The sequence below is a fragment of the Melanaphis sacchari genome, unplaced genomic scaffold, assembly GCF_002803265.2.
Source record: "Melanaphis sacchari strain LSU unplaced genomic scaffold, SCAv2.0 Contig543_pilon_pilon, whole genome shotgun sequence".
In the NCBI taxonomy this organism is placed as follows: domain Eukaryota; kingdom Metazoa; phylum Arthropoda; class Insecta; order Hemiptera; family Aphididae; genus Melanaphis; species Melanaphis sacchari.
Window position 1 is genome coordinate 9,201 of NW_020271375.1, and position 17,604 is coordinate 26,804.

A 17,604-nucleotide genomic window follows, 5' to 3' on the forward strand; every position below is an offset into this window, starting at 1 on the left:
GTATTAACCTATATGTACCAATATGTATTTATATATAAATTTACCATCGTAAACGATAAACCGTTAGATAAAACTAAGTAATAACAGATCTAATCTTAATAAACAAAAAGAAAACTGCTCTCGATCTAAAAAATTTTTAAATCATTTTTTAATACGAGTAAAAATGTAAAATTCAACAAGTAAAAATGCGTTTTTTTTTGTGAACTCCCCACTAATCCGGCGTTTTCGTTAATCTGGCAGTAGCGTGGTCTGATATGTGTCGGATTACCGAGATTCTACTGTATGTACACGAATAATAAAATTTTGGAATTTTTGTTTTAAATCTCGTTATAACGAATTGAATTGATATAATATTCTCTTGATATAACGAAAATGTCGATATAACGAATAAATAGATTTTTAAAACTCACGGAATCTGCCGATCTGTGTGTTTCAGAGTGCGACGTCGGGCGCTGGGGCCTGGACTGCGCGAACTCTTGCGACAAAGGCTGTCCGGACTGCGACCACCGCGCCGGGTGCTGCAAGACGGCCGCCGGCGGATCGTCGATTTTCTGCGGCGGTGGAGGCGGCAGCGGTGGCACCGGTGATCGGTTGCCCGGCCGGAAGACGGTCTCTGCAGCAGCGGACGGCCGCAACGGCACCGTGCGCAAAACCGACGAGCCGGCGCCGGCGGTGGACCGTTCCGGACGGTTCCGGATGTTGAGCACCACCATACGACTGCAGACGGCCACGTGGGAACCCGCGGCCGTGGACGAGGCCACCAACGACACGAGAACCGGAAGAGGCGCCGTCGACGCCGCAGCAGCAGAGGCGCGGAAACCGGCGGAGACGGCGGCGGAGGCGAAGGCGGCGGCGGCCAAAAACCGATCGGCCGAACCGGCGTGGACCCCTCTGGAGGCGACGGCGCTCAAGTACGACGAGCTGGTGACGAGGCTCATTTGGATATTCGCCATGACCTTGGTCGCCATCGCCCTGGTGTTCGTCATCATGTTCGTCGTGTTCTTCAACTGCTTCGGGACGACGACGTGCAAACGGCAAGACGCCAACACCGCCGCGGCCGCCCGAGACACGTGGCCGCAGCCGAACGCCGACAAAGTTCGCGGTACGCAACGGCCACGGCCGCAGCTGCGCGTGACGCGACACTGCGCGCGTCGTACGGCGGCGATGACACAATGTCAAATTATATTCGATTATTCTCCCTGGTAACATAGTGTTAGAGATTTATTGAAGAGAGTTGGAGGCGCGCGGAGGTGACGATGATTTTTCTTTTCTCCGCCAGTTGCAGTTTTCAACGCAAATGGATTTAGCCAGCGTGTCTGTCAAAACTTTAACAGTTTACAAAAAAAAAAAAATAAAATCTAAATGGTTAGAAAAAAGTCACTTGACGCGTCTAGCCGCTCGTCCCTCCCTTTCGATGATATGTATTCAATACGCGTTATTAATATATATATATATATTAAAACGATCGCAGGCAACGGAAAATTATAAGTTAACTATAAAAACACTGCGATACGGTAATATTTTTATTTTTGGAGATACGTGAACTAAAAAAGTTTGGGAACCGCTGGTGTATACAATTAACACTGTTCATTCTGAATTAATTTTATATTATAATTTCGTCTGCAATAATACTGATAAAACAATAATCAATAGCGTGACTCCACATTTCACATTGAATTTTTTTTTTTATTTAATTTGTACAAGTATGTTTTTTAAATTTTATAGAACCATTAAATTAATTCATTTTTAATACAACTCGGCACTAGGAACGAATAGTGAACACAACTTCGTAAGATTTATGTCTAATAATAAACAAACTTACGAGACCTGGTAATTAGAAAACAATTCATCAATATTTTTAATTTTATAGGTACCTATTACCATTATTATGCAAGTAATCGATATTAAAATAAATTAAAATCTTGGAATTATTTTTCTGTAATCTCTGTCAGACACTCCGTGTACACTATTAATTAATATTATTTAATTTATTTAGGTATTATTACCATGTCTAGTTAGTGGTTTTTCTTTTAAGTGTGTCTATTTGAGTCGTCTGCTCCAATATCGTTGATTATACTTTAAAAGTTGAAACACATTACTTGTCTTCTATACTATCGTTACCTCATTAAACATATTCTGCGTCTTTGATGACCATACCTAAATACGCCCTTTGTTCGATTTTCCTCTTCGCTACACAACGTTTGTAATTTATTATTAAGTTTATTAATATGTATAACCCTCAAAGACACCGGTTATCACAACATTTTAATTTATATATTTTACAGAGACATGTATTTCAAAACAAAACCTGTGTAATGTGCCACCAGTTAGATATACAAAAACTCCTACACTATATACATGTAAGTAATAATTGTTTAATATCATAAATTTATTTTATATCTAATAAATTTTAAAATATTTATGTTACTTTAAGTATATTATTTGATAACAGACATTGATCATAACAAACTATATTATAATAGATATATGAGCATCTTTTTTATATAAAACTGTTAAAAAACATGTAAAACAAATCATAGATTAAATATATACTTGTATTGTCGTATGCAATGAATAAATTATATTACAATTTAAAAGATTTAGGTAAATACATATTTAAACCTAGGTATACAAAACAAATAATAGAAAATCAAAGTATTATTTAAATCCAATAAATTGTTCCATTTAACAGAAGTCACCAAATGACGGCCCGCAGACGAAGAATAAATAGCATATAAAATATATTACAACATTATATTATATTATATGTTATTGTATTTATAATTAATTTTTATTTTACATTTTTTCAAATATTTGTAATGCTATTTTTTGATTCATTTTAGCTACCAATGTTGATTTACCAATTCATCCAGAAATATTTTGTCCAGTTTTTTCAGCTCCTCATTACACAGGTAATAATATTTAACTTTTAAATTAACTAATGGTAACAAATCGGATTGTTAACAATTAATAATAATGATTAATAACAAATAATTGTGTAAATTATTTTTAATAAAAAAATATTTATTTTAAATAATATTTAGATTGGACTTTTTTTTACCGTTTGCTGTAATTTAGGTACTTAAAATTCATAATAATTTAATTAAATCTTTTTTTAGGTGGATCGTCACTATATGATTCTCCACAACCATTATATGAAATTTTATATTGAGCAACAAGTAAAAATATATAAATACCTATGATTTATAATTAATTTATAAGAATAAGTAAGTAGTTTTGATTAATAGTGCAATAAAACATTAAAAATTTTACTAAAAATTTGTTAGTTTATATAAAAAGACTACCTATCTAATACAATGGAAAAAATGTTATACTATTTAAAAAATATATTCAATATAATATGATGTATTGTCATACTATAAGCACATATCTTCATAGATAATAATTATTTTTTAAAAAACATTTTATAATGGTAAAAATGTGTACCTATTTGTCCTTATGAGAAAAATTGAAATTCTTTTTATAAAAACAAACCTATACTATATCAATAAATTATTAATGTATAATCTAATATAGAGTTAGTTTAAATTTTTATAGAAATATCTGAATGTATCATATTATTCATATTATAAACAAAATAAACCATTCATTTATGATATGAACATATATCAATTGTATGTATCTATAACACTATATTATATATATAAAGCACATTATAAACATGTATATAAGATGACATACATCCGTTAAAAATCAAATTATCAAATAGTTATTATAATAAACACAAGGATTCACACCCCTCTGACGAATACAACTTTTAACAAAGTGTATCTATTTATTAAATGTATAAATGCACAATACTCGTTGTAATTACCGCACCTAATGTCTAAATTCTAAATTGTAATAATTAATAATAGGTTTAATTCACAATACTAAAATGTATCACCATTCAACAATGAAAAAATAAGTAAACCCCTCTAGAGAAATTATCTAGATTTAACACTGATCTTGGCAATTTTGCTTCTCTTATAAACATATAATTATATAGCTAATCTGCAATATAACAATTTTACTAATTTTTGTATAAACACTACAGGGTAATAACGAAATTATAATTTAATATTTCTACAATAACACATAAATGTTATGTAAAGGGGGATCTATCTACTCCCGAAATTGAAAACCTTGCTGTTCTTCAATCTACAAATTAATTCATTTTAAATGTGATCTGAAATCTCATGAATTCAATTAATAGGTAACACTAAACAATGTCACACGTTGGATAATAAGTACTGGGCATCGACAACCTGGCAATGTGCATGTATAAAAATACTTTTTCCGTTTTGTGTAGTTCAAGTATCCATTTCGTGAAATGTTATCCAGATAGCGGAGTTACGCAAAGTGGAAAAAATAATAATATGATAATTTCTTATAAATTTAAGAAGCTTTTTTTATGTGATGAATTTTTTTTTGCTCAGGAGGGAAAAAAGGGCACCAAATCGTAGATACGCCTCTGGCATATGAATGCATACCTAATATATTAAAAAAACGTATACCTAATATACCGTCGACGACCGGTCCGACGGACCGTTTAAAAAAAGTAAGAGCGTGCGCGACGGAAACAAACGGCGTTTTGCTTTCAAACGCAATTTCGTTCAAAACTTAGACGTGGGCAATATCGTAGATGATTTGTGACGCGATTTACGAATATTATAATATGAGCGCTGCACATTAACGCTCCGTACTCTATTGGGGCAGTGCTCTCTATGACTCGTGATGGGTACCAATCGTCGTGTTCGGCGCCCGCGCTACATATTGTCGAGTGCCACGGTCATGTCGTCGCGGAAATCGATCGGAACGGCGGCGGCCAGGCGGTCATCGTCGCCGCCGTTGAGACACCGTCGGTAGCAATAGCAGTATTACAATAGTAACCCACACCTCTACCTACGATCCCGTAAGAAATAATTATATATTTTTATATTTTAATGCGTCACATTCAGTACTCGACACATCGGCAGCGATCGAAAACCGGCACGATCGCGATCGTACGACAACAACGATAACAATATTATAATAATACATATTTTTTAAACTAGACCTGCTGCACCGACTCGCCGACCGACAGAGAAGTATTGCATAACATTTTAATAATAATAATAATAATAATAATAATAATATTAATAATATTATATCGTTGGTAGAGGTACTCGTGTGTAATAATATTCCTAACCGAGTGAATAAATATTTTTTTAACAATCGTATAATATTCGGTAGGTACTCGTGTCGAGGAGACGACAATAATAGGTACCAGCATTCGCATATCGCATACATAGGTATATTAAATTATTAAGATGTTTCGTTGTTATTCACCGTGAGGTATCTAGCCTGTTCGGAGGTAGTGGTCGAGGGGGTGTACACCCGTCTACTGTATAAAACGTATCATATCCGCCTATTTAATGCAATAAAATGAATTAACTGCAAATAATAGATGTACATAATGCATTATATGCGTGCGTGCGTATTCGGTGACCCAGCTCGGGACAGGAATATTTAACATGAATAATATAGTCACGTGCGGCTTTCGTCTTAATACAATATTTATACATCATACACGATATTATTATTATTATTATTATTATTATTCCTTTTACTGTCGTCGGTTTAATATAATATTATCACGGTGTTTAGTGTCTGCTAACCGCTTGCCTGTGAACAGTATTCTGGACTACTGACGAAACGAACTCATAGTATTACAGTACACTAAAATATAATATTATAATACTCTGCGCGACAGTACCTATCATCAACCTATATATATATATATATATATATATATATATTATATACTTAGCAATCATGTGGTGGTAAGTAAAATATTTATAAATATGTTTTGTCCCTCTCCCTGTTATTGTTAAATAGGACATGAACATCGTATCTTATAATATAAAATATAATTTATAAAACTATCTATGCCCCGTGCTCGTCACCGACACAGATTTCTATAGGTACCATGACGTGTAAACGTGTAGCGTGTGCGGTATAGAAGTCTGTGATCGTCGATCGGCGGAAGTACACTCCATCAGCTGTCCGATTATTAACTATTAGTTTATTAGCATAATAAATATAATTATAATAATAGTAAAAATATATTATTCGTCGGTTTCGTCGGAGGTCGCGTATCGACGACCGTCCTAACACTCGTAACCTATCATTGACATAATAATAATAATACGATATGTCGATATAATATTTATTAATTCGATCACGCAATGCGACAATAATAATAATAATGATAATATAATACTGTTAATATTATTATGACCATTTTCACCGGACCTCGACGGTGGCAATAAGCACATACACAATATATTTTCACTATAGAATTATAAATCTATTCGACGACGTTACCATCACCTTGATAATAATATAAAATATTATACTATTTATACTATTTGTACTATTATACCCGTACGTGAGCACCTACCATTACACTCCTCCAAGGTTTGGGATGACGTCGTTTGCTGCTCGCATGATATCATTGCATCGTACAATATTATCATTAAGTATAATAATTTACAATCCGTCTTACCCGCTTCCGCGTGTGTGCGACAGTGCGTGTACTGCGCGTGCGTGCGTAATTCGTTGGCGTGTAATTGATAGTGTGCAGTACGTTTGTTTGAAAATCATTATCACCGAGTCGATCCGTGATATCGGTCGAGCTGTATTCTTATTTTTTTCTAAAATCGTTATTAATATTTACCGTTTTTATTATTATCCGTCGTTGTTGATGCCCGAAGATTCGTCGTCGTCGTCATCGTCGTAGATTATCGTAAAGTCGACGGTTGGAACGCACACGTCTCCTTCGTCGTTGTTAACCCGCCACGCTTTTGTGTGCGGACGTTTGTGTACCGTCCTAGAACTGTCGTTTTCGAACACTTCGCCATGTATTGTTTCTAGTCACTATAATATAATATCATAAGGTACATTATACACACATTGTTGTCCAGTCGCCGCTGCATCAAATCGCCTTTACGCGCCACACAAGTGAGTAGTACGACCAACGTTACACCTTATCCGGTATGCGACCTCTTAGGTATAATATTGTAAAAGCCACTATTTATCGACTCTTCTCGTGTAACCTTGTACTTCATATTGGATGTCCTTGTGTAGTGCTATTCCTGTTTTCACTTGATCCGTTGTTTCGTTTTGATTGTTGTCGGTTTATTTTTACATTGCGATCGAAATTTGTGTCCACAAAAGCGTATACATCTAACCTATTTTATCCCAATTTTTTTCAGTGACTTATCGTAATTCTTGTTTATACAATAATTATTTTACTAGTGAGTGAGTATAATAATTTTTTAGTATTATAATTTAATTTGTACAAGTATGTCTTTTTTTAATTAAAAATAAACACATGTTTAAGCGCTTATTTTTATGATCTTAAATAAATAAAGTTCCAAGTCATGATCATGGTCATCGAAAATATTAAAAATGAAAGTTTCATACTTGAATTCTCTAGTAAATTAGGTAATAAAATGTTAGAAAATACCTATTGTCATACTAAAAATATAAATATGTCTCATATCAAAGTCTATGCTTTAATTGTTTTAGGTTCTAGTATTATTTTTAAAACATCAAATTATGTAGTTATCACACAATAAATATTGATAAAACTTTTTTTTTAATGTTACCTAATAAATAGTATTATGTTGTAAATATTGAATAGTTATCAGTTTAGTGTCTTTGTACTTTGTAAAGTAACTACCTATTCTCTGTTCATCAAGTAAATACTAAATTTAACTGTAATTTTATTTAGTAAAATTGACCATTAATTATATTTTACAACATATAATTTACACAATACTAGTAAAACATTTTAAATGTAAATTATTTTTTATTAACATAAATATCAAATTAGGTTATACTTATTTTAAAATACAAAATATCAAAATGTATAATATTATCATAAGAATAAAATATTTAGATAAAAGTAATAAGTTAGAAGATTAATAAATTAACACTAAAATATTAAACTGATTTAATCATCAATCTATAATTACAGTATTTCTACTTCTAAATAAATATAATTAGGTAGATAAATCATTTTTATATTTAGCCTTTCATAATAATATGAAGGTTAAAGTGATTAGTAGTAGTTGATACATTATTAAAATAATAATAATAATTGGTAGGTAGGTACCTTAATCATAAATATTATTTTAAAATATTTGAAATACCTATTTGATTTAGTAAAGTTGTTAATAATTTGGAAAAATAAAATCAACAATTAATTATAGTTAATAATACCTAGTATATTTAAAAATAACCATTAAATTTTTTTATATGCACTGTCTGTATAATCAAAAACTTGTTTAAAATCTTTATTAAATATGCAAATAATTTATTGATTGGCTATATTTTGATATAGCTAATAAATAAACATATAATGTAGTTAATATATAATACCTATTATCTAATATAAATTAATTTGTGGAGAAGTTTTATTTTCTGTGCTTTATCAAAATAAATCTTTAAAAGTGCATAGTCTACTTATTATATTATTGATTTTTAGCATCATGATAATAATAAAATATTAAATAATGTATAATATATTATATATATATTAGTTCTTTTTTCTATGCATTTAGTACATAGTGTACATTCGACTTACTAAGAAATTAAATTTTTTTTCAAACTGATTTTCTATACCAAACCAACTTTATTTTTTTCTTTGAATTTTAGAACATAGACAGGTATAGCTACTTATATTATTGTGTTATAAAAGTTAAAATTATCAGTACCTAATATAAAATTGATTGTTTATTTTGCATAATATCATTAGTTACTTTAAACGGCTAAAAAATGTATCATGTAGTCTTATTTTATTTTCAAACATTTTTAGTGCTAATAAACCTTAAGAATCATTTAAATAATTTATTCAAACAATTAAGTCATTTTTTATATTTACTTATCTAATTACCATTATTATTTCTTTGCACCTAACTTAATTTTAAAAATAATTTCATTTATATTTCGTTGACAGTATAAAATAAGTAAAAAATATACATTAACTATATCAAGGGTTTCTTATAGTAAATAATAGGTTAAATACCACTATTGGCAATTTAGTAATATTAAATTTTCTAAAAATTTAATACATTTTTGTATCTTTTAAGTTCTTTAATATAATTTATCACATTATTAATTTTTTCAGTATGGAAAATACTTATTTATTGTCTGCTTTCAAGACAATATCCTTTATATATGATGTCATAACATATCCTGTATATTTAATATTACAACAGCCATGGAATAAGAAACATAAATCCAAGCAAATAAAAGTATGTTTATCTTTTAAAATAAATTAAACTAGTTTATCATTTAATTTAATTATAGTAATATGAAGTCTATTTATTTACTAATATTTAATCTTATACATAACTACAAGTATAGTATTCTTTATTAATTAAAAATTATTTTTATTCATTTTCAGTCTAATATTACCAAACTTGATGATCATACAATTATTATTAAAACTTTAAGTGAACCTACATCCAATCATCTTACTCTGGTTAAAGATAAGATAGATACATTACAAAAAGTATTTCAGTATGCTGTACATAAATATACTGATGCATATTGCCTTGGAACTAGAGTTGTACTCGCTGAAGAAGATGAAGTGCAAAAAAATGGGAGAATTTTCAAAAAAGTAGGGTTCACTTTTATTATGATTATGTAATTTTTAATTTGGTTTATAATCAAAATACCTAATATGATTGATTATCAAAAAATCTGATTAAAAACTGTTTTTACAATTATTTTAAAGGTAATAAATAATACAAAATACAAAAACAAATTTAAAATAAATAAAAATGTGTAAAATACAATTTTAAAATTCTAAGTATAAGTATCCAAACTTTCTAATAGAATATATTAATAACCAAGTTGTTTTTTGTTAAATTTTGATTTAAAATTGCTTATTTGGTTTAATTTTTCTTGTAATTTTGTATAATGTACACTCTTATGTTACATATCAAACTAGCTTTAATCACAATATTGCTCAATAAATATTTTCTCGATTTAAAATCATATTAGATATTTTTGATTATAACATGGACTTAAAGCAATGATCAGCTGTTTATAAAGCTAAATTTTTTCTAAACATTTTTGTTATAAGGAATGTTTGCTATAATAATTACCACAGCATCAAATTCAAAATCAAATGGTTAAATAGCATTTTTTTTTTTTCATCACATAAATAATATAAAAACATTTTGCTAAAATAGAATTATATTTTTGATATATTTCAAATTTAGGATTTAATTTAATAAGTACCTTTAATTTTTTTTTTTTAATACGTCATGGGAGATTATAGATGGATGACATTTACAGAAGTAGATGAAGCATCTGATCATTTTGGAAATGCTTTAGTTTCTTTAGGTCAAAAACCTAAAGAAAATATAGCAATATTTGCTGAAACAAGGGCAGAGTGGATGATATCTGTTCAGGGTTGTTTCAAACAAAACGTACCGGGTGAGTTAAGTATTTTAGTTAACAAAATTCTCATTAATACTAATTTTAAGTAGGTGAGCTTAAATATTATATTGTAAGACTAGTTATTTTCAATTATTTTAAGTATAATAAATATTACTAGTTATTACCATACTTGTTACACAAATCATTTTTATGGTAACCTGGTATATTATCTAAAAGTCTAGATTCCATGTATATAACATATGTTGTAAAATTTTAGCACCTAATTAATGATTGATATAATTATTTTAGTTGTAACATTATATGCCACTCTCGGAGAAGAAGCAATAGCCCATGGTATTAACGAAACTGAAGTAACTATTGTTGTTACATCACATGATCTGTTACCTAAATTTAAAAAAATTTTACAACTTACTCCTCGAGTCAAAACTTTAATTTACATGGAAGATCAGTTGGCTATGACAAACACCAGTGGCTACAAAGAAGGAGTTGAAATATTATCATTTAAATCTATTTTGAAAAGGGGATCAGAATACACAGTTACAGGTTAATATTTTAACTTAAATATATTTTTAATTTAAATGTTTTTATTATTTTTTTAATTTGTATTTTAGAAAACCATTTACCAATAAAAAGTGATATTGCAATCATTATGTATACTAGTGGATCAACTGGAACTCCTAAAGGTGTTAATTTATCACACACTAATCTTATATCAACGCTCAAAGCTTTTACTGATGCTATTGAAATTGATTACAAGACGGACGTTTTCATGGGGTATTTACCACTGGCACATGTTTTTGAATTGCTTGGAGGTAATTAAAACTAAAAAATGAATAAGTGTTTTTTTTTAATTTACTTATGTGTACTCTGATGTCAGATTTTATAAACAATCACGTAATATTTTTAATAAATCAATTGTATGCTAATACTGTGTCTCTTAAATATGATTTAGTGACTAATAATTTGTCTGTTAAATTTATTAAGCCATTAAATGCATACATTTATCGATCAATTTAACATAAAAATTCTTTGTAAAATAAAATATTAGCTATTGATTAAAAATTATTAAAAACTGGTTATATTTTTTTTAACTTATTAAATATATCAAATTTAAATTATAATTTTAATGAATTCTTTATTTTTTTTTTTTTTTGTTTGTTTAACAGAACTTGCTTGTTTATTATGTGGAATTAGAATTGGGTACTCTACACCATTAACCATGATTGATACGTCTAGTAAAATCAAACGTGGTACAAAAGGTGATGCAGCTGTATTAAGACCAACTGTCATGACTGCTGTTCCTGTATGTATTTTATTTTTCAAAACCAGTTTTGTAATTTTAAAATAATAATTTTTATGTTAATTTGTTTATACAGCTAATATTAGATCGTATTTACAAAGGTATTAATGAAAAAGTTTCCAGTGGAACGACATTACAAAAAACATTATTCAAATTTGCATTTGATTACAAGAGAAAATGGATGGAACGTGGATTTCAAACTCCACTTTTAAATATGTAAAAATATACTGTTACCAACATTAAAATTTATATTTAATATCACCGCATTGTATTTTAACTTATCACTGTTATATAAGGTTTGTATTTAAAAAAACAAGTGCATTATTGGGAGGCCGTATACGTTTCATTCTATGTGGAGGAGCTCCTCTTTCACCAGAGACTCATACTCTTATCAAAATTTGTCTATGTGAAAACGTTCAACAAGGTTATGGACTAACTGAAACCAGTTCATGTGGATCTGCAATGAGCCGTTAGTACAATAATTAATGTAAAATGAAACAATTTTAAGATATTTAAATTCAAAAATAAATATAATAGGAGATGATATGACAACGGGTCGAGTTGGAGCTCCACTAACAGTTAATGATTTCATGTTAGTCAGTTGGGAAGAAGGTAGTTATAGGATAACAGATAAGCCATTTCCAAGAGGCGAACTTATCATAGGTCAGTTATTAGATTTGTAATATTACTTATAATTGAAAATGTTTAACAGTCTAGATTTTTCTAGGCGGAGACAACATATCACCTGGATATTATAAAAATCCTGAGAAAACGAAAGAAGAATTTTTTGAAAAAGATGGCATGTGGTGGTTTAAAACAGGTGACATTGGTCAGCTGGAAGCCGATGGTGCTATTAAAATAATTGGCAAGTTAATTGTTAAACTGTTACTCCAAGTTAGTGTTTCTCGACTACTGTGTCGCTGAATAAATTCAAATGTGTCGCAAAGTTATTAAATGACACAAAGTATATAAACATGATTGACACAATTTTTTTATGACGATTAAAAATAAGTTATCTATTATCGATAGATTTTACACCAGGAGTTCACAAAAAAACGCATTTTTACTTATTGAATTTTACATTTTTACTCGTATTAAAAAATGATTTAAAAATCTTTTAGGTCGAGAGCAGTTTTCTTTTTGTTTATTAGGGTTAGATTTGTTATTACTTAGTTTTATCTAACGGTTTATCGTTTACGATAGTAAATTTAAATATAAACACATATTGGTACATATAGGTTAATACAGCCGGATTACCGAGATTCTATTGTATTTTAATTATGTGTCACCATAACACAAAGTTTGAGAAACACTGCTTTTAGTAAACATGAAAGAAATTTTATATTATGTTTGTGTGTTACAGATCGTAAAAAAGATTTGGTAAAATTGCAAGGTGGTGAGTATGTGTCTCTTGGTAAGGTTGAATCACAGCTCAAAACCTGTCCAGTTGTCGATAATATATGTGTTTATGGAAACCCATTTCATATGTATACAATCGCATTGGTTGTTCCCAACAGACATCATTTGATAGATATGGCTAAAAAATTGGATATTGAAAATGTAAATGAAATTAGAATTGAAGAGTTGTTTGTGAATAAGAAATTGAAGAAAGCAGTTGTCGAAGAGTTAGCCGCCCATGGTAGAAAAAGTATGCCATTATTTATTTCATCTGCTTAAATACTAGTGATTTTATTGTATGAATGTAATTGATTTCAGATAAACTTGAAAGGTTTGAAATACCTACAGATATTATAATATGTAACGATATATGGACACCGGACAATAATCTAGTGACAGCTGCTTTCAAAATCAAAAGAAAAGAAATATATGATAAATATAAAACTCAAATTGATAATTTGTATCAATGTTGATAATATTTATTTAACAAAAAAAAAAAAAAAGAAGAAAAAGAAGACCAAAATTATTAAATTTTATATTATCTTTAGAGTACGTTTATTTTACCAAAAAAGCAATTAATTAATTTTATATTAATAGTATTTTAGAATGTATACATTAATAAATATATTGTTATTAATTCTCGCTAAATAATTTTAGTTTGATACTTCATCCTTGTACAATGTTAACATAACATTTTTGTGTAATATTGTCATTCAGAACTTAATTGTTGTCATTTATGGCCACAGATTTGTTTGTACTGATAATGCCATTGCATTGTTGTTTTGTTTGCTCTATTTGTTCAAATTGTTTGTGGTTACGTAAAATACAATTTTTTCTACGTTCTAAAAAACAAAATTATTGGTAATAATTTTTGTTTTTAAATATTTTTCATACTATGTATTTAAAATTAGTTGTTATTAATTTACGACTCTAATATTGTTAAGCAATTAATAACAAAAGTGTATATTAAGTATTAAAATATATTATTTGTACTTTTAATCGTTGAATTGTATTAGTATAAAAAGAAATACGATATAGATTAAACTTCAAAATCAATGTTTATCTATAAATTCAACGGAATGCAGGTAGGGTTCTATATTAAAGAGGCGATTGTAAATTCCATTGATTTATAAGTAGTCGATTTTCGGGTTGAATTTAAAACATGCAAATTTATGCGCCCATATTAAAGAGCTATTAACAACAATAATCTTTATATTACCTATATTCTAAAACAGGGGTTCACCAAAAGGTGGTTCACGAACAAATTTTATACGGCCCGCAGACAACGAATTATAGGCATTACAACAATATTATGCGTTTTATTGTTGAGTATTAAATTGAATGAAAAAAAATAATGTTCTCATTACATCTAATTTTAAAATAATACCTGTATACTTGAAATTTTTATGGGCCGTAAAAAATTTTCAGATTCCTAATGTGGCCCCCTTAAAAAATATTAATTGGTGACTTCTGTTTTAAAATAAATAAATGAATCGTATCATAAATCTTGGCTAGGTATAGGCGGAGGACAGTCGCTGCCGTCGATTCTTACTGGTGTTTTTTATCGGTGCGCAGTACCGTTCCACAAGGCTCAGCGGGCCATCTGGCACGAGTTCGCAAATGTAGGGAAACTTCTTCGCACAATCCTCTGTTTCCCAGTACCTGTTTCCCGTGAGAACCACGCACTCTTTCTTCGGTCTACCAGCTTTTGGATGACCTGGCGCCCATGCCCTAAACGGCATACAACTCAACGGTTCGCCTTGATGCGATTTAAATACGTTATTATTAATATTGTTTTTTGTTAAAACTATTCAAAAATATACGACAACGGTGCACAATGTTAAAAAAAATCAATAAAATTAAATTGGAAACTTCCCCTACAAAAATGTAATGATACATATTATATACTTTATACGATTCGGTGCATAATAAAAATCGAGTATTTTTTTATCATTAACCAGATACCTGTGATAGTTACGAATTCGTTTTCGAAAAATAATCCGACAAACGCTTTGCGGTTGTTGAGGGTTTTGTTTTTCAAATCCGACGACACCAACGCGGCCAAAAATGAAGTCCGAGAATCGGACACGACATTTGCGAGATGACCGCCGGCATCTTCACAAGCAATCATAGCGTTAGAATAGTTCAGATGATTCGTCACCAACTCGAATACACCAAGGCCCGGTGCACAAGTATAGTTTTCACTAGCTGTGTTTTAAAATTATAATTTAATAAGAATAAAACTGTTTGAATTTAAATATCAGAGTCCAAAAAAAAAAAAAACCATAATCATATTCAGACATATTGAGCAGAGAGTAAAACCTTGTTATATAATATCATAACAATTTACAGTAGAATCTCGGCAATCCGACACATATCAGACCACGCTACTGCCGGATTAACGGAAACGCCGGATTAGTGGGGAGTTATACCATTACAAGCTAACGAGTTATGCAAATGATATAATTTTTACTAGTACACGTGTAAATAGACTGAAATATATTAATTTTTTTAAAGCAATTTTTTCTTACCAAGACCCAGAACTTGTACCTAAACCTCAAGAGGTTTAGTCGCGGCACTGGACAAACCGTCGATAGTGTAAACTTATTTACTTAGTAGAAACAATTTTTTTATGATCAACATTTTTTATTTTAGGTCAAATATGTTTTTTTATAAATAAATGCCTATAACTTTTAAATTAACGATAGAAAAAATATACACGTCAACAATCATGGCCCTGTAGCGCAAAAATCTCTGTATGCCGAATACATATACGTATTATTGATATTGTTTGTCTAGTTGTAGGTACTCACGCAATGGTTTTGAGTACATGCTATAATAGTCGTACACTGATTCATTGGCAGTGAGTAGAAACGGGTGAAACTCCGGGCAATCAAAAACATTGCAAGTGGAACTCAATGTGGATACCGTTCCTGTGTATTAATAAATAAGGTAAAAAAAGAATTACACATAATAGGTATTATTGTTATATACGTCATATAGTGCCCGGAACTCGATGCATTTGTATCTTTTTTTCTAATGCGTTTATACGAGGCTTTTCTTTACAGAAATGTGGCTTATATTATGTACAATTCAATAGAAGCATTTTTTTTTTTTTGCATTTTTTATATTTTTCTTTTAAATTGTTAAAACAAAACTAAATATTTGAAAAAACTAATGTACCTATTATACTGTAATGATGTAAATAATATATAACAGTAAAGTTATGAAATCAGACAAGTTTTGAACACGTGTGTAGTTTTTCACTAATGATCGGATATAGTACGTCTTGTACGATATCTTACTGATTTCTTAGCAATACCTTAAAATAAAATGCACTACTATTTTTTTTTTTTCTAATGGAAACAAAATATTTTTTGCAAGATGTGTGAAGTGCAAGTATGCGTCGATAAACGATATATTGTGACGGAACATTTTAAAACCGATAAACATCCTAGATAGTTTATTATTGATTTGTATTTATTGCATTATTATTTCTAATACCACTAAAAAATGATAATTGTCGTCGAACCTTCAGCCAAGTCGGCGTACGTGAGTGCAAAAGCGTTTTTCGTCGCAGCCAATTGGACGCAAGATTCCAATTTCGTCGCGTTCGACGATGCGACCGTTCGCATATTGGACACGGTGCATTCCTTTGTCAAGTGGTATTCGTATTTTGGTGGTCGCAAATGCCACGAGCAAGACGACGAATGATCGGTGCCAGTCTGTTTAACGCAAACGACGAGGATCAGGACCAAAAATATTGTTTCATAACTCATTTCGCAGCTTTAAAATGTAATTTGTCGCCCACTCGTTGAAAATACACGCGATTGTGGATTACGAACGATCCAAATTATTATTAGTAAAGTTATGTAAAATTACTTAAAACCACAAGTCCCGTCGTAACGCACACTGGGTATAGCCGGCATAGGTTACACAGGTATACTGCGGTAGCTTACATGGTTTTAAACGAACTCATATCGCGAGATAGACAACACTACGACGGAACAATAACACACGCGAAATCCTACGTTGGTCAAAAGTACAGGCCGTCGACTCTGTCTACACGGAGACACTAAGTAGTCGCGCCCGAGTGCGTCCGATAATGCGTGCTACCCAATAACATAGTAACATAATTAATTGAAATTATTGCTGCACGCACAGGATTACAATACGGTATAATAATTGCTAAAGGAAATAACGTTAACTATAGCATATATTATATTATTTGAACATGTAATCGTATGTGTACTACTGTTCTATGTATAGAAGTTTTTTTTATAATAATATTAATAATATTATAATTATATATGGAGTTAATAACGCCCATACTATAAGAGTAGAGAGTACCTCCTACACGTCAACTATCAATTAAATAATTATCGTTATAGTGCAATTGATCAAATAAAATAAACAGCTAATTCAAATATTTGTTCAGACTTCTC

The 17,604-nt window shown here is 30.1% G+C and overlaps 3 protein-coding genes across 4 annotated transcripts in view; 2 read left to right on the forward strand and 1 right to left on the reverse strand.

Annotated features, from left to right (window-relative positions):
* Positions 1-3,315, forward strand: part of LOC112599627 (multiple epidermal growth factor-like domains protein 11) — a 9,685-nt gene extending 6,370 nt beyond the window's left edge. Inside the window, exons 4-7 of the mRNA XM_025346607.1 lie at positions 437-1,102; positions 2,286-2,360; positions 2,844-2,912; positions 3,120-3,315. Coding sequence (XP_025202392.1) covers positions 437-1,102; positions 2,286-2,360; positions 2,844-2,912; positions 3,120-3,172 — 863 coding nt within the window. The 3' untranslated portion in view covers positions 3,173-3,315. The remainder of the gene's footprint in view (positions 1-436; positions 1,103-2,285; positions 2,361-2,843; positions 2,913-3,119) is intronic.
* Positions 3,316-6,588: 3,273 nt separating this feature from the next.
* Positions 6,589-13,641, forward strand: LOC112599629 (long-chain-fatty-acid--CoA ligase 4-like). 2 transcript variants are annotated; one of them, XM_025346609.1, is made up of 13 exons: positions 6,589-7,005; positions 9,179-9,305; positions 9,458-9,673; positions 10,320-10,497; positions 10,750-11,004; positions 11,073-11,273; positions 11,628-11,764; positions 11,838-11,977; positions 12,058-12,230; positions 12,299-12,424; positions 12,489-12,626; positions 13,125-13,409; positions 13,478-13,641. In XM_025346609.1, the coding sequence occupies exons 2-13, from the start codon at positions 9,180-9,182 to the stop codon at positions 13,630-13,632; spliced, it is 2,130 nt and encodes a 709-aa protein (XP_025202394.1). In that variant the 5' UTR covers positions 6,589-7,005; position 9,179; the 3' UTR covers positions 13,633-13,641. The 2 variants fall into 2 exon arrangements, with proteins under 2 accessions (XP_025202394.1, XP_025202395.1); XM_025346610.1 differs by lacking the exon at positions 6,589-7,005 and adding an exon at positions 8,699-8,717.
* Positions 13,642-13,764: 123 nt separating this feature from the next.
* On the reverse strand, positions 13,765-16,938 carry LOC112599630. Its single transcript, XM_025346611.1, has 5 exons — positions 16,692-16,938; positions 15,973-16,092; positions 15,125-15,367; positions 14,712-14,918; positions 13,765-14,001 (listed from the first exon to the last, which is right to left on the reverse strand). Exons 1-5 carry the CDS (start codon positions 16,936-16,938, stop codon positions 13,880-13,882), a joined length of 939 nt encoding a protein of 312 aa, XP_025202396.1. The 3' UTR covers positions 13,765-13,879.
* Positions 16,939-17,604: the final 666 nt, after the last annotated feature.

Excerpts from the sequence above, each read along its gene's own strand:
- LOC112599630 (XM_025346611.1), bottom strand. The coding sequence starts at position 16,938 with ATGAGTTATGAAACAATATTTTTGGTCCTGATCCTCGTCGTTTGCGTT. Across the intron at positions 16,093-16,691 it reads GTACGCCGACTTGGCTGAAG|GAACGGTATCCACATTGAGT; the intron begins GTTCGACGACAA and ends ATTAATACACAG. Across the intron at positions 15,368-15,972 it reads CATGTACTCAAAACCATTGC|CTAGTGAAAACTATACTTGT; the intron begins GTGAGTACCTAC and ends TTTAAAACACAG.
- LOC112599629 (XM_025346609.1), top strand. The coding sequence starts at position 9,180 with ATGGAAAATACTTATTTATTGTCTGCTTTCAAGACAATATCCTTTATA. Across the intron at positions 11,274-11,627 it reads TGTTTTTGAATTGCTTGGAG|AACTTGCTTGTTTATTATGT; the intron begins GTAATTAAAACT and ends TTTGTTTAACAG. Across the intron at positions 12,627-13,124 it reads TGGTGCTATTAAAATAATTG|ATCGTAAAAAAGATTTGGTA; the intron begins GCAAGTTAATTG and ends TGTGTGTTACAG.